Source organism: Cetorhinus maximus, chromosome 4 (genome assembly GCF_964194155.1).
Source record: "Cetorhinus maximus chromosome 4, sCetMax3.hap1.1, whole genome shotgun sequence".
NCBI classification, from domain to species: Eukaryota; Metazoa; Chordata; class Chondrichthyes; order Lamniformes; family Cetorhinidae; genus Cetorhinus; species Cetorhinus maximus.
In genome coordinates, this window is record NC_135882.1 from 87,803,712 (window position 1) to 87,819,967 (window position 16,256).

The 16,256-nt window shown below is 41.8% G+C and overlaps 1 protein-coding gene across 2 annotated transcripts in view; it reads left to right on the plus strand.

Annotated features, from left to right (window-relative positions):
- tox (thymocyte selection-associated high mobility group box) overlaps positions 1-16,256 on the plus strand; it is a 297,637-nt gene that overhangs the window by 122,090 nt on the left and 159,291 nt on the right. For both annotated transcript variants that reach the window (XM_078540444.1, XM_078540445.1), the window contains exon 2: positions 4,671-4,736. In XM_078540444.1, the coding sequence (XP_078396570.1) occupies positions 4,671-4,736 (66 nt within the window). The remainder of the gene's footprint in view (positions 1-4,670; positions 4,737-16,256) is intronic.

Below are 16,256 nucleotides of genomic sequence, written 5' to 3' on the forward strand. Positions count from 1 at the left end.
ACTAGACATATTTAATTGCCACTCTTTTTAATTACTTATTTCTAAAAATTAATTTTTGAGTTTTGAGTTTTTAGCATCTTGATAATAATGCAACTCCAGCCTATGCTGGAGTATCTCATGCAATGGAAAAGTTCTTTGCTGATTTTGACTATTCTAAATTATTTTTGTGGCTTTCTGTTTTGATAGTCACAAATTGTTTTGTTCCATATTGTATGCATCAATTCATGAAAGCAGCATCTGAAATTGCAGATACAGCACTCTGGTAATTCAGTATAGGTCACTGTACACTATAAATGTCACAGTAAATCTAAATCCAATGGAGAACTAAGATGCTATTTTGGCACAAAAATGAAGAAGTTGCTGGTTTTAGTTTAAATATGTTGCGACCACTAATTTTCACTAATTCTGTACGTGTTCATTGCTCTAGTTGTACCATGTGGGTACTGTACAGTCATTTTCACAAATTTTAGGTAGCTGTAAAGTAGATGCATTAAAGAGGTTTTAGAGACCCTTTTAAAATTAAACAATTTATTCTGCAGCAAACCAACCTCTGAATCAGTCGGGCTTTTAGAACATGTTTTAGTGAATTCGTTTTTAATTGTCTTGAAGCTCGGATATCAATAATTTTGTAATTTGGGGGCATACAAGCCAGCCGAATTGTAACTAATCTGGACTTCTGACCACCTTCAGAAGGTGACTAACTTCAGCACTGACCCTGGTGAATTGTCTTACATCTGGTCACTTGAACTATTTTCAATGGACTTCCAGCAGGCTATCAGCCTATACTGAGGAACTTGCTGTTGTGGAGGATGGTGGGGGGACAGGAAATGGTTACCACTACTACATACCAGTTGAGCACTCCATCCCCAGCCTCTTGGACATAAGGAAAAAATGTGCTGGCTTGGAGAAACTGGTCAATAGCTTCTGATCCACAAGTCTTTATTGGTTCAATTCATTGAATATATTTAAGAAGAAAATAGATCTCTGGACACAAAGGGCGGAATCGCCCCAGATTTGCACTAAGTGCTGTAGTGGGCAGGAAAAAGGATATTTGACCCGCCAGCCGCAATGATGGCTTTTCACGCTGTATCATCCCAATCCCGCCTCATTAATTATGCAGCCATGGGAAACATGCCGTCTCGCTGGTGGGCGGCCTCTGAATTACCCGCCACGCTATTACCTCACTGTTTCCTCACTCCAGGTGCCATATCTAAACTGCAGCCGCGCACACAGTTCTCAATGCTGCTTCAGTGAAGACATGGCCCTGAAAGCCAAGAAGAGTTCAATGACCTGTCACTGGAATGCCTTTTGGAGGACCGCTGTGATGTCCTCCAACCCCACTCTGGCCGCAGGAGATCCAGCAACCTCACCACTCCAGCTTGGGAGGCAGTGGCAGTGGTGGTCAGTGCCAATGCTGCACAGAAGAGACAAAAACAAAAATTGCTGGAAAAACTCAGCAGATCTGGCAGCATCTGTGGAGAGAAAGACAGAGTTAACATTTCAAGCCCGTATGTTTCAGATTTCCAGAATCCGCAGTATTTTGCTTTCATCTGCACACAAGAGGTCGGCCATCCAGTGAAGAAAGAAGATGAATGATCTCATCTGTGCTGCCAGGGTAAGGCAACCATCTCATCACTCTAAACTCATATGCTCGCAAGGCCATCCACAGGCGTCTCACTCACTGCCAGCTCAAGGGACATCACCACTCACTCTCTCACACACACCCTCACATCTCCATCTGGACTCATCTCCTCTGGAGGCTGCATCCTCAGCCCTCACCCTCTTGAGGCCACTTGCACAGATCAGCTTGTGCACCCAACACACACCCTGGCGTACCCCTCCTTCCCCAGTGCAGCCCTCGCCCTGTGGCCTCTTTCGTTGCCTCAGACCACTTCTTCCTCCTTTCCCAAGCAAGGCCTAGCCCTGCAGCCATTGAAAAGCCACCCCCACCTTCTGGCTGTTCTGGTAGGTAGAGACTTGCCCGTGAGCCCCCCTAAAAGTGATGTGGTGCTGTCTGTGAAGCCTGGCACTAATAACTGCGAGTGCTGCCTGAAGCAAGGTAGACAAACAAACCTCAAAGTCCTGAGCCAAGTGCAGCTCGGCAGGTGCATGTCGCTTATGTACAGTTGTGAAACACATCGTGACATACTCGGATGATCCACCGTGGAGGGGATAATTCTGGTGAGCCGGGCTTATAATAGTATGCAGATGTAGTACACTGAAGTTCCCAGTGTGTGGTGGTGGGAAACGTGGCCTGCCATTGATGGGCAGAGTGGATGATTGCAAACTGGTTTCATGACGTTGTGAAACCAATTTTTGGCTTTCCTGCCATATTGTCCACTCATGCCCGTCATGGTGCCCGATGCTGGCAGGCATGGAAAAATCTGCCCTAAGGGCATCAAGGAGTATGGGGAGAGAGCAGGAGTATGGCATTGAGATAAAGGACCAGCCATGATCATATTGAATGGTAGAGCAAGCTTGAAGGGCCGAATGACCTACTCCTGCTCCTATTTTCTATATTTCCATGTTTCTATGTAAGTTACAGCTTTGGCCCTTTAAACTTCTTGATGGATTGTATATGGATCTGGAATGCACTACCTGAGAGTCTGGTGGAGACCCCCGCATCGCCTCTTTTAGGGAAGGCCTACCACATCTTATGCCACTGAGGCACTTGACAGGATAGGGAGCCCTTGGACTTAAGTCCTGACCACCGCGAGCTGCCAGTCAATCAGAGGCCAGCAGCTCTTCTATATTCAGCAGTGTTACCAAGGAGGCGGTGGCTGCAGCTTGTACTACCCTCACCCAAGGCCTCAAATCAAGGAGGGACCCAGGCACAGGTGAGTAATGGCAGGAAAGCAGTCACTGGGTAGGGGGTCACGGGGGAAGAGGTGGGTCAACAGCAAGGGCAGAGGGGGCCCCACCCTCTTCCCAATGCCGGGTCTCTCGATCAGGCACTGATTGCCTTTGAATGAGGGACCTTCCCAGGAGCCAGCAAGCAAACACGCCATCCAATATCCACCCTTTGGTTTGCTGTAGTATTCCAAATACAGGTGGCACATCAGACTGCTGTGTGGAATAAAGGGATTAGCTTGCTGCCGAAACAGAATAATGTTGAATAATCAATGGGATCCCAGCTCTTAAAACAAGCATATTACACTCCTGCTCGGAAGCTTTCCCAGAGGCCCACGACTTTGTGGGGTTTGGTTTTTGTAAACTAAAAAGTGCTTTTAATAAGTAAATAAAAACTTAGCCATTCTCAAAGAGAATTGTCAGCAATGCTATGCGCTCCTTACAATGTTGAAATGGAGGTAGTCTTCGGTTGTTGCTCAGTGTTCATTTTATCTTTGCAAAGCAAAGCCACAACAGCTAAACATGTGCTGCTTTAACAATTATTCCAGACGTTCCATCATGCACTTGGCTTTAGCCGGATTACAGGGTATTCAATGGCAATATTTACATTTGACTGATTATTGATTGTGTACATCTTGCAGTTCCCAGGGATTAAATACCAAAGGAACATTTAAACTCTTTCTTTGGGTAATATTGGATTCTTCTGGTTGTCACAGCCTTTTGGATATATAGGAAAGAAGAGCTAAAGATAAATGTTTTTGTTTGTAATTATCCTTGGATTTTGATTCAGAATTGTTTGATGTTCTTATACTTGGTGACAGTGGTGCATTATTTTACTTTTATAATTATCAGAGCCTGAGAAAAACAGATTGCATACCAATTGACAAACTGAGAATGCTCGTCTTTGTGTTGAAGCGAAGCCTGTGAATTTTTGCAACACTTTGGTTTTATCTTAAGGAATTCCTACATTTTTTGAAGTGTCTGTTTCAAGAATGAAGAATGGCATTGCTCACAAATTTAATTAGAATAAAATAAATCTTAACTAGGCAAAGAAGCTTAGTCAATTAATCTTCATTACAATAAATAGTTACATAGGTAAGTCAACAATCATGCCATCAGTTTAAAATATAATAAAACAGAATAGTATACTAATCTAACTAGAATTTAACAAGCATCATTTGTATTTCATCAATCAATGAATATATAGAGCAAGTTCATGTACAGTATTTTGCTTGGAAACTGGCTCAATCAACATGAAAAAGAACTTGGACTCCATGTAGCAGTCATGTAACTATTTGATTCCAAAACCATATTTACTGGCTAGAGCCAAGACTTTGGAGTATTGCATCTGAAGCCCATGAAGCTCACTTTGAAATGTTAGACCATTTCTTGTTTTAATATGCATACACTTTCTACAGCCAAATTGTAACTTTGAGATCTGGAGCGAATCAGAGAGCACTATAGGTACACTTCATCATTCTTCTATCCTGCCAGAAACAGTGCGATTCATTTAGCAATTCATTAAGACTAATAGCAATATGTGTGTGCATGCTGCAGAGAATGAGCCATTTTGTTTCATAACAGATTGCAGATGAAAGGAAACCATTCATTTCTTGCCTGCCTGATGTAATTACGATTGCACTAATTACCTCAAATCACTGACATCCAGGGTCAATAAGGATGGGAACAAGCACATCAAAGACAAGCAATATGAAACCAGAAACAAACCTTTTCAACAAGGTCTATATTTGGTTCTTATATGTTTTATTGCTAGACTTTAAGTTTAGATGCATTCTGAATATTTATTATTCTATTCACAGTTTGATGGTGAAAACATGTATATGAGTATGACAGATCCAAGCCAGGACTGCATGCCAGGAAGCCAGGTGGGTTAATTAATCTTCTCCGCCATGTTTCAAGATGTAATTAAACAAATTCAAAAGGATGCATTGCAAATAAGCATTACTATCAGTAACTGGTGTAATCAAAATAATTATAATTTGCAAACAAAGCATTTAAACTGTGCTTTAGATTAATGAGATGTAGCTTGAACAAATGTCATATTTGGATGATTCTTAGATGCAAACATTCAACATTGCAATTAGCAATGTGTTTTTTCACAGCAATCAAGTGGCTACTTTGTTGGCATGATCTTAAAAAGCAAATATATTTTCTTTAGAATAATGTGCTTACATATGCTTATTAGGAGAATTTTAATTGTAACTACTTTGATCATGAGGTGCAAACCTAACACTAAACACCTGCACATAAATAACGGTTAAACCAATTTATTTTAATTGGAAACAAAAATGCTGGAAAATTCTTTTATTAAATTGTGAAATAGAATTTTCAGACAAAATGTGAATCAGTAAATATAATACTGCTGAGTTAAAGCATAAAACATGACTGAAGATCAGTCACAAGTGAAATTTATTTCTAATTCTTGTTATTTGCTGTCCAAAGCATTGAGAGTAATCCACTGACAACAGGTGAACACATTCTTTATTGCTAAAATGGCTCAGTCCAAGATATAATAAATCAGCAATTTTCAGGCTATAGCTGATAAATTATTGCTGCCACTCATTTTATAGAAGAAACCTCATGCGTGCAATAGTGCCCTCATCCTCTGGTTTCTGGTTAACAACACACCAATTTAAGCAACTCTAGCCCTTTAACTTCTACTGCAGTCATATTCATGCATTATTCTTCTATCAACTTTGCCCTATATACTTTATAACAAAGTGTTGTACATTTAAATACATTTTTAACAAATCTTGTTTGCTCATTGAACCTATAAAATGAATATGGTATATTAATTAAATTGAAAGAAAAGTGAGGAATAACTGAACTGTTGTGTAAGAAGGCAAAACAAAGCAAAAAAGAAAAGGTTTTAAAAATGTTGAAAAACAGGTGAGGAGAATTTAGTTAACATGTATTCAGCAGAATAGTTTTACATGTTTATTGTACTATTACTTTCGTGTCAATGTAAGGTAGTTTTGGCTGCATATTATTGCAAGAGTTATAACTAGAGACGTAACTAGGGAGTCATGAGGCAATCTGGCTCCCAAGACCAAGAGACCATCTCCAACACATGTTTTCACAGGGCTTTGCAGCATGCATAATTTAATTTCAGACAAATATAAAGCCATGTTTTCTTAAAAATGCGCAGATGCAGTTAAAACCTGTTTAGAAATTTGGTATGAAATCCTTTAAATAGAAAAAATGATTGCTGTTGCTATTATACCATTGAAGATTAGTCAGCTTGGGAGTGGAACTCAGCAAATACACAGCTCCTTTATTGCTAAGCTGTGTTTTTGGCACAGTTGGCAATATAGATCTGCCAAATGCACCACACTCTAAATGTAGCCGTCTAAGGCCAGCGTCTATAGTATAATGGCACCCATAAACTTCATCTCAGGGTTGGTCATACTTAGGGAAGTGGGTTTAGGAATGTTTTGTAGTGACATTATGTTATGGATATTCGCAAACAAATGCCTTTGTGCATTAACAAAAATATTGTGAACCTGTTTATTTTAATTGATTTAATGTCTTGTTAAAATAGTAGAGGAATTGAGCACTATGCAGTAATGCATTTGTATTCTCACATTGCACAGTGCAATCTTACACTATTTGTATATTAGGTTACATCTAAATGTGGTGAGTCAAAATGCTTTTACCTAGAATAATATATACTAATTCTATTATAGTACAAGATATACCATATTTATGTAGATAGTGGGGGAATGACTCATTGTTTTAGAAATCTGTGGAAAGTCTATGATAACAATAAAAAAATATACAGCAGAGCAAAATGTGACCAACCAGCATTGTGGCAACCCTATGTAACATGGGAAAAGCTGAAAGAGGAAGCAAACAAGGAAGCTTAACAGCAAAATTATGTCAACTGATCAGAAAACAATTTAAAGAAATTGTATTTTTGTGCTAACAAACTTTTGGTACATAATACAATCACAATAGGGGTGTAGATATAGTGATGATCAGAGAACCAAAAAATTAATGAATGTATCTCCTGTTTGACCAAAGGTTACAGAAGAATTCATTGGCTGCCACTATGACTAAAGCCAAAGACTGAGGGCTTTATTGTCTAGATTAAGAGTTATTACTATGGGGAAAGGTCTGCCCTGTTGCATCATAGACAAGCATCATAAAGAATTGTTGCCCTTTGGTATCTCACATTGAGCACTGTTGTCAGTTGAATGTATATTAACAGTAATAGTAAAAACTATTTAATGACATTTAAGCATTGTACATCATCCAGTTTCATTGCATATTATGACCTAAGGACTTTAAATCATTCTGTGATGTGAATGGAGTTGTTGTACTTGTTTCTTTTGGACTCTTATCTAGACAGAAATTTATAGTTTTGTTGCAATGAATATAGTTTCATATATTTTAAACGGAACCACAACATAATGCAAGGCATTTATTATCAAATGTAAACTTTCTTTGACTTTTCTCATGTTAATACTGAGAAGTCTTTTAAGTGTAACATTGATGTTTGCACCAGATTGCACTTACAGTGATGGATTATCCAGTGTATGCCTTAAAGGTTTAAAAGTGCAAAGACCAATTTAACTTGCTTAACAAAGCTGGAGCATGAATACAGTGAATGATTGTTGCTATCAAGCATCTGTTACTCTTTAAAGAACCTTGTAAAGTATTTTGAATACATTACTATGCTTCATTTCTCAATTGATCAAGGCCGATTTTCCTACCTCCCTTACCCTGACCCAAAGTACACTGCTCCTGCTTGGCCTGCGAGCATTGTTATTTCCTGTCCTGGGCCTTTAACATGGTCGTGGGGCACTCCTTGCAGGGCCCAACTTTTCTTTTCCCAAAAAGATACTGTCAGGAACACTTTAATCATGGAAAATAGTTCTTCTTCAAGGACTAAGAACATTCTTGAAGAATTTGTGTTTTAAAAAACATTGTCCCTTAAAGGGTTGATGCAGGACTCTGACTGCTATTCCTGGAAAAAAACATCCGTATGCAGGAAAAGGTAATTAAGCAGTTTTAAAGAAGCTGGAAACCTCTTGACCCTGGTGGACTGTGTACAAAAGGGGTCACATAATAGTTTATGTCTCCCCACCACCCCAGAAAAAAAACCATGCCTGGAAAAACCGTGTTAAAAAGTTGGTTTTGTTTTGCTTTGAGAAGAGAAAGGACCAACTGCTTTTGAAAGGAAGACAGCAGCCTTTTTGTAGTCCAGGGCCAGTCCACAGCTGGAAGTAAATATAAGCTGCTCCTAAGTTGCTATGTGTTGGAATAGAGTACTGGCAAGTGTTCCTCAAGTCCGCCTCAAAAGGAGTACAAGAGTCATGGACTGTTTCACAGACCAGCGCTGAGAAACCAACCTTACACCGGACACAATTTCAATGACTCTACCATCTTCCCTTTTCTGTTGAACCATTGACTTTTAACCTTTGACAGAGGTGTATGTGTGCGCGTGTGCATGTGCATGTGTATAACAGACTCAGGGTATCTCTGCAGCGGCCGCCCCATCGGTTCGTGCATCCACATAGCCTTGGACCGTGGCATGTGTCAGTCTGCAACACTGGGTTGAGGGCACCCCTTTGCACTAGAAGATCAGCAGGTTTGGGGCAGAACTCAGTCTTTCACCGAGTTGATGGTCCTCCATCCACAGTTGATGTTTATCTTGGTGTTTGTCCCTGGGAACAGCCCATAAAAAGCACAGAGTCCTGCATCATGGAGCTGCTCAGGATGAACTTTGAAGTGGATGGTGTTGTGCGGGAGGTGACAATTTAATTCTTTTTTAAAATTCTGACCTCCCATCTTCAGAGTGCCCATGTCCACAGTACCATGCATCTCTGAGCATTCAGTAAGTGTTTAATGTGGAAAAATGAGAGTGAAGGCCGGCAATGTCCCCCACACTCTGATTTTGTTTGTTCATTTGTTGATGTCATCTTCTTCACAGAAAGGTTGACTACCATGGATCTCCACCTCTGACTGTCTAGTGTTGCCCTTATACAGTCCACAAAACTCAACTGCAACCAGTCCATTATATCCATCATCTATTTTCTCCTCTGCTTCCCTCTCCTACGTTGTCCGTCAGTCTTTCCTTCCCATAATTGTCTCTGTCTACCATCTGCTCCAATGAGCATTTCCAGCACTTTCTTATTAGTCTTTCTGTCTGTATAGAATATGCGGAACATCCTCCTGTATGTTCACATCTTCTTATTTATACAACTTTAAATGACCTGTACCTATTGCAGGCTCTGCTTCCACCCCCTGGGCAAAATTCAGGAAAATCCGCCCTATTACCTTTTATAATTTGAGGATATTTGGTCTTCTGGTCTTTTTCTTGTCCCATCCAGAAACATTCACTCCCTCCACCACCGGCGCATAGTGGCAGCAGTGTGCACCATCCTTCACTGTCGCTGGGTCAAAATCCTGGAACTCCCTTCCAAACAGCACGCTGGATGTTCCTACACGACATGGACTGCAGCGGTTCATGAAGGCAGCTCACCACCACCTTCTCAAGGGCACTTAGGGATAGGAAATAAATACTGGCCTAGCCAGTGATGCCCACATCCCATAAGTGATTTTTTTTTAAAAATAAGGGGGAAAATTCAGTGGGGCCCGAAAATGAACACAGGGATTGTGATGCATGACTAATCCTTGCCATTCCTTCAGACATTGGGAGCATGCAAACTTTGTGTTGCCTGCTACTTTAAATGATAATAGTGTACAGCCCAACGTTAAACACACTGCTGAGTGGCTACACACCTCAGCAGGGGGCCTAAGTTTGTGTGAGGCTAGCAAGACGTAAAGCTAGCCTGCACTTCTTCTGCAACTGGAAGTGGCTGGGGCAAAGAATCTGACCTGCAAGAAGTGTGAGCATGACAATACTGGGCAGAGAGCGAGCTCCAAAATTCTCTGATGCAGCACTGAAGGCCATTGCAGGAGGTGGAGAGGAGGAGAGAGGTCCTTTATCCATAGAGAATGGGGAGCAGTTCCAGACAGACATTGCAAAAGCAGTGGGACCAGATAGCAATTGCAGCCAGTACCAGCAGTGTGGCATTAAGGACTGAATGCAGTTCAGGAAAAAAAAAGTAATGAACTCTCATCGGCAGCCAAGGTCAGTAAAAGCATCTCTTTATGCCATATCCTACCAAATGAACCACGCTCACCCACTGCTCAATTCACCACAGCCTTTACTTACCTACTAACAATCTCTGTCAACCATGGCTCAAACCTCATTTTCAAAACCTCATCTTACCCTCACACACTTAGCTTTGTTGAAGCCTCACACCCGCATCTCACACCTTGCACATATGCCCACAATTCTACTATGACAGCCACATCATCTAAACAGATCACACAACACTTACTGACTCACTTCCCTCTCTCTTGCAAAAGATGGTAGTGCATAACTGGAGACAGTGGCACCAAAACAGCAGGGATCAGGCATGGTTGCATGTCTTCATTCCAATGGAAGTGATGGCGCTTCCCATCATTGGAGCAGCCATGACTGAGGTAGTGGCCAGTGGTGGGGCTGAAACCATTGAAGATGAGGATGTGTTCCTACTTAATTCTCCTTCTCACATCCCACCTCCCTTTCATCCCACAATCTCTTTTGATTTACAAATTGGGGAAAATGTAAACATGCTTTCCCCTCATCGTTCACTGCAACCCTACCCTAGTGACTTTTTGCTTTCAAATACCCAAGGCTACCTCCTGGCCAGGAAGTAGTACAGGAACATGAAGTGCCAGAGGAGTTAGAGACTGGTGATGATGAAACAGCATCACTTACTCTCACACTTGCAGCCACCAACTCAGATGGCACTGCATGTACCTGAGAGAGTAGCATAGATGCAGAATCAGCACATGCTGAATCATTTGGCATGAGTGACCGCACCCAGGGCAGTTGCTAGTTTCCTGGAGAGCAATGTTGCACACAGGTTCTGCTGCTCAGACTCGATTGAGGACTTTGATGGGTCAGATTACAGACAAAGGCTGTTGAGAATGCATAAGGAAATGCTTGGTGCCTTGACAGGTGTACTAGAAAGCTTCAGAATGTTTGGAATGCTTATTTTATGGTGGCTTTTACTTTAGCGTTATGGTCAGTAACAGAGGTGGGATAGGGTGTGGGACTGTTCAGAATGGGAAATTTAGGTTGTATTCACCAGTGCTGCAGCCCTGAACGGACTAGCCAGAAAGGGTCTGTGGTGGTTACCTCCTCCCTTCTTTCAGCTTCCCCTCCTCGTCGTCCTCATCCTATCTTCCATTTCACATCATCCTCCTCCTGGTGGCAAACGCTATGCCCTCAAGATGGCAAGGTTGTGCAGCATACGGCAGACCACATCAAATCGTGGCACATGTTCTGACAAGTTCTGAGGGTTCCTCCAGGGTAGCCCAGGCCATGAAACTGTTGCTGAACCATCCCAATTGTCGTCTTGCTGATGTTTTGTGAGCCAGCATGGCCCTCGTTACATACAAGCTGACTACGTGTTGTTGGGTTGCGCACCAAGGTCATGAGCCAGGTGGTCAATAGATAGCTTTTGTTACCCTGAAGCCACACTCTGGTTCGACATGGTGGCCCAAAAACTGGTGGTACAGTGGACTGGCAAAGAATAAAGGCATTTTGACTGCTGCTAGGAAACTGGGCATTCACCTGTATGTTGTGCTGAACATTGTCACACACCAACTGCCCATTCAGGGAGTTGAACCATTTGCGGTTGTGGTACATCTCAGCATTTAGATGCGGCATCCATAAAGCCACATGTTTGGCCAGAGAGAATGCTAATTAACCCCCTATCTTCTGCAAAGAATATCTTTCACCTCTCGGATACATCAATGAATGGCAAACTGAGAAATGCCACAGATGTCATCTGCTCTGGCCTGGATGGATCTGACATGAAAGAATTTGTTACCATGGTCACCTTCACAGCCACAGGCAGCACTGTCCACATCCTCCTTTGAGGCTGCAGGTTTACCTGCAAGAGGCCTGGGCTACCCTGGAGGAACCCTCAGAACTTGTCAGAACATGTGCCACGACTTGATGTGGTCTGCTGTGTGCTGCACAACCTTGCCATCTTGAGGGCATAGCGTTTGCCACCAGAAAGATTTCAATGAACACCTCCGATGTAAAATGGAGACGTCGCACACAGCCCTTGAATCTTCCATGGGGTGACAATCACCATCGGACTGTCACTCCGCTCCTATTTTCCTACCTTGAAGTGGAGCTCCACATTTCCTGCCCGGACTTCTGACCTGGACCTGCTAAGAAATTTGGAGTCCTTCAGTGCAGTGCAGGAGCTTTAGGGGAAACAAAGCCACTCCCCCTTACAGCACTAGCTGCCTTATTCCAGTAAGTTTAAATGCCTCTTTGACAAGCTAGAAGAGAAGGTAAGTGGGTGAGGGGTTAAGGGCTGAGGGGTACTGTATGGTCGGGAGGGTCAGGGGCTGAGGGGAGGCAGTCGGATGGTTGTGGGGGCAGTCGGGGGGTGGCGGGGTTGGAAGTGGGGTTGTGGCGGGGGGGTGGGGGGGTGCGGGAGGGTAGTCGGCGTAAGGGGTGTGTAGTCAGGGTGGGGGGGGGTGGTGGAGGTCCAGTCGGGGGTTGGTGAGGTCAGTAGTATTGTTATCCAGGAGTTAGAACTGGTTTTAATCCTTCTAACTTTTCCTGGATAACTATTCTGCGATGTGAGTCACAGCCATACAAAGTCTCCGACTTTAGTCGGAATTTTGGAAGGTTCCAGACGCGTTCCCAACTGAATTTAAAACTTCCTGGGCAATTCCCGTGCAGTCCTTGTGTGGGGAGGTCCGAGGAGTCCCTCAGCGCGTCTTCCAGGGCACCATACTCCAGGGAATGGAATATCTGGGCCAATGTGCTTGACTTAAGTTGGGGTAAGAGAAATGCCACCGGGTGAATAAGGCCTCCTGCTGACAGCCCTTCTTCTACCTCCTCCTTCCCCATCTTGCTCTCCTCATTCTTTTGCTCATTCTCCCTCTCGTGCCACAGCTTCAGAGGGTTGGTAACTACAGTGTCCTTGACTGGGGACAAGTGTTCTGACTAAATCCCTGGAAGTCAGAAGCAAGGCCTTCAAGGAGTTGCAGCAGCACTCCCTGTTGAATTCACCAATGTTTGTGCAAAGCAACCTAAATAATCAAGTCCCACGCATTACCAAACTTCTTTCAAGAACATGAAAAATAATGAAACTATGTGGCCAGCCTAAGATCTACCCTGCTGACTCACCTATCATGTGTCTGCCCCTTACTCTATGCAGCTACCATCTCTCTGAATCTATCCCTGATCAGTGATTCTCTATTAGGACTTTCAATAAAGCGGTATTTTAACTTCTCTTTTTCCCTCGGGTGTAGGTCTACAGAAAACATCTCCATGTTATTCTGAAAATGAGGAAGAGAGCTAAAGGCTAAAGGGGCCAAGAATGAGTTAATTGACCCTCAATGTGTCAATTTGAAATTGGCTGTGATTTTCTACAAACTGTTTCTTCTGGCTTTAGTGCACATTGTCAATACCACAGCCAGCTAAACCTATGTAAATTCACTTTTGTTCTAAAACAGAACATGTAATGTATAGTTCATTTCAAAAACTTTTGCATGGAGAAAAAAAATGACTAAAAATCACAAAATAAGACGACATGATTGCCTGATATTTGTTTGCTGCTGCTAATACTTTTCCTAGGTCTTTGGAATGTTTTCGTTCTTTTGTGTTTTTATTAACAATTCATGATTATCGACAAAAGCAGGTCTCTCACATTTTTCATGTAAAGAGAAATTTCAGGCACCTTATTCCTTATTGAGACACAAAAATTGTCACAGCTGATATATTATCAAATCATGCTGTATGCTTTTGGGCTACCTATCATTGTTAAGTAACATCAAATGTCCATTTGATTTTCATGAGTTGTTTCTGCAACCAAAGGGTTCTTTGGGTGTAATAATTTATTTGAAAAGCCAAAGCGTTCCTGAAAGCCTCTGACAGAAAAGTATAAAATATTAAAATACTAATAATTTTCATTACTGTGTGCTAATTCGTTAAGTGATGCAATCTTGTCCAAAGCCATGAAAAGAGATGTTGATACAAAAACAAATGTTGCTACCATGGTTACCTGTTGCACAGGTTGACTTCAGCACGTATGAAACAGGTATGGGATAATCTGGACATAGAAATGGCCAGCCCAAGTGTTATGAAACAATTTTATCAATAAATCTAAAAGCTGGTTGCTCAAAAACTGGTGGAGGATCTACTTGAAAGTAAGGTTTTGGAGGCATCTACTTTCCGGAATACAGTAAAATAATCCAAGTATTATGATATTGGATGTAAAATGAAAAGCTATTTTGATATTGAAGGGGTGCAGATATATTTAACGACTTATCGTACAGGTTCCTTGTACGCATAAAGGTGTCCTAAAAACAAGCTAGTGGTTCAACAATGGCCATAATGCACTTTGCATGCAAGGCCCTGCCATTGGCTTAAGACCTTGCAAGATTTATCCTACAGCGAAATATGGTGAAGGAGCACCACAATGCGTGATGCTATGCCTATTGGACATGCACTATTCAGCAGGGACAACTGGATAGCAGTCAGGAGTGGGAATCTGGCTGTTTTTTTTTTCTGTCCTAATGATGTGAACAATTTCAGAATTTTAAACTGCTGCATTTTGGTAACACAAGATGAATAAGTCCTTCACCCCATTTGATCTTATCATTCCAAAATACCAACCTTACTGTTTTTCCCATTATAGCATGTGCTTGTTAGATAATTTTTGCGTCCTAGCCTCAAACTACTTTCTAGGCAACTGTATGTAGTTATTTACTACTCTCGATAAAGAAATTCTTCCTGAGGCATTTATCTTAAATATTCCCTGAAGAATCTAGAGTCTGTTTGCTGCTCTGCCCTGTCCTAAGAAATGTTGCGGTTTTTTGTTTCAATATCATATTTGAAACCTGTATTGTGTTCCCTTTGAGGCATGTCCTAATTTATCAAGTCTTTCCTCATAGCTCATCCCCTGGGTCAGGGGCCTGCAACCTTCATGACAAGAAGAGCCTTTTTAAAAATTTAGTCAAAAATGCAATTTCTTAAGAGCTGCAATGCTGTTACTCAAGTGTCAATAACAACAACAAAAAACAAGACCGACACATTTATGGATTTCTATGTATCACTGTTTTACTGAATTAATGTACATGTATTAATACCAATGGAAGGATTTTCAACAACATTTTAAATATTTGACTATAAGTAATTGAATGGTGCTTTTTCACAATATAATGTTAATAAACATTTAAAACAACAAAACAAGCCATTCAATTAACATCAACTCCTTCCTTAAATGAAAAAAGCTCTTACTTTAATGCGATTTCTGCTGCTGGATTTCTTTGTGGGGTGGGGGGTGGGGGTTGTTTGTCTGGACAGTATGCTGCCATTTCCATTTTCAAATACTTCCATCACACAGTTAACTGTTCGACTTGCTTTTTATGAAATTCGTACTTGAAAACACTTATTCACACTGGAGCTGGGTTTATAACTTCCTGCTGCCGGCTGGTGTTATCTGTGATCATTCCCACTGTTCTGTCCTCACGCTCTCTGCAGATAAAGGCATGTCTTTAATTTTTTGAATAGCATCACTTTTGTTTTAAAAATCACTGTGTAGCTGCTCTGAGACTTTGATAAAGTACTCTTTTACATATTCACCATCCGCAAACAACTTTCCTTGTTTCACAATTTTTTGAGCTGCCACAAAACTAGCAGCAGTTTAACAACCTGATAATTTCATCCATTTAGTAAATGTGTTCCTAAATTTCTCTGCTTTGTTCTTCAGCCCCTGCATTGCTTCCTTTCCAGTTTCTCCAGCTGGATAACTTTCAACTAAAGCACTGTGACTTTAGAGAAGAAACCCTCAAGATTTGATTTCTTGCTGTTGGCAAATTTCTCATCGCCAATAAGTCACACAGAAATTCTTGATTTTCCTCTTCGATTCTTCTCTCCTTTTCAGCCATTTCCAAAACATTTCAAAACAAGGGCCCAGAGTATGTTTGTCCCCTTGCCAATTGGCGCGTGGCTCAGTTAACAATCCAGAGATGATTACCTTTGATGTTCTGCATTTTAATTTGAACACCAGTTCCTCAAACTTTCTGAGCAGAACATCATCCCTGGTTCTACCTATGCCATTGGCTCCCTCGTGGACCACGACAACTGGATCCTCTGCCACCCTCCCCACCCACTCCAAGTCGGCTCCAGCCAGGAGGAGATGTCGTTAACCCTGGCACAGGGCAGGCAATTCAACCTTCGGAGCTCCTGATCACGACTACAAAGAACGATATTTATCCCCCCCACCCCACCGACTATATTGTTTCCTGTCCTATACCACATTCCTTTTCAGTCCCTCTGCACTTGAATGGCA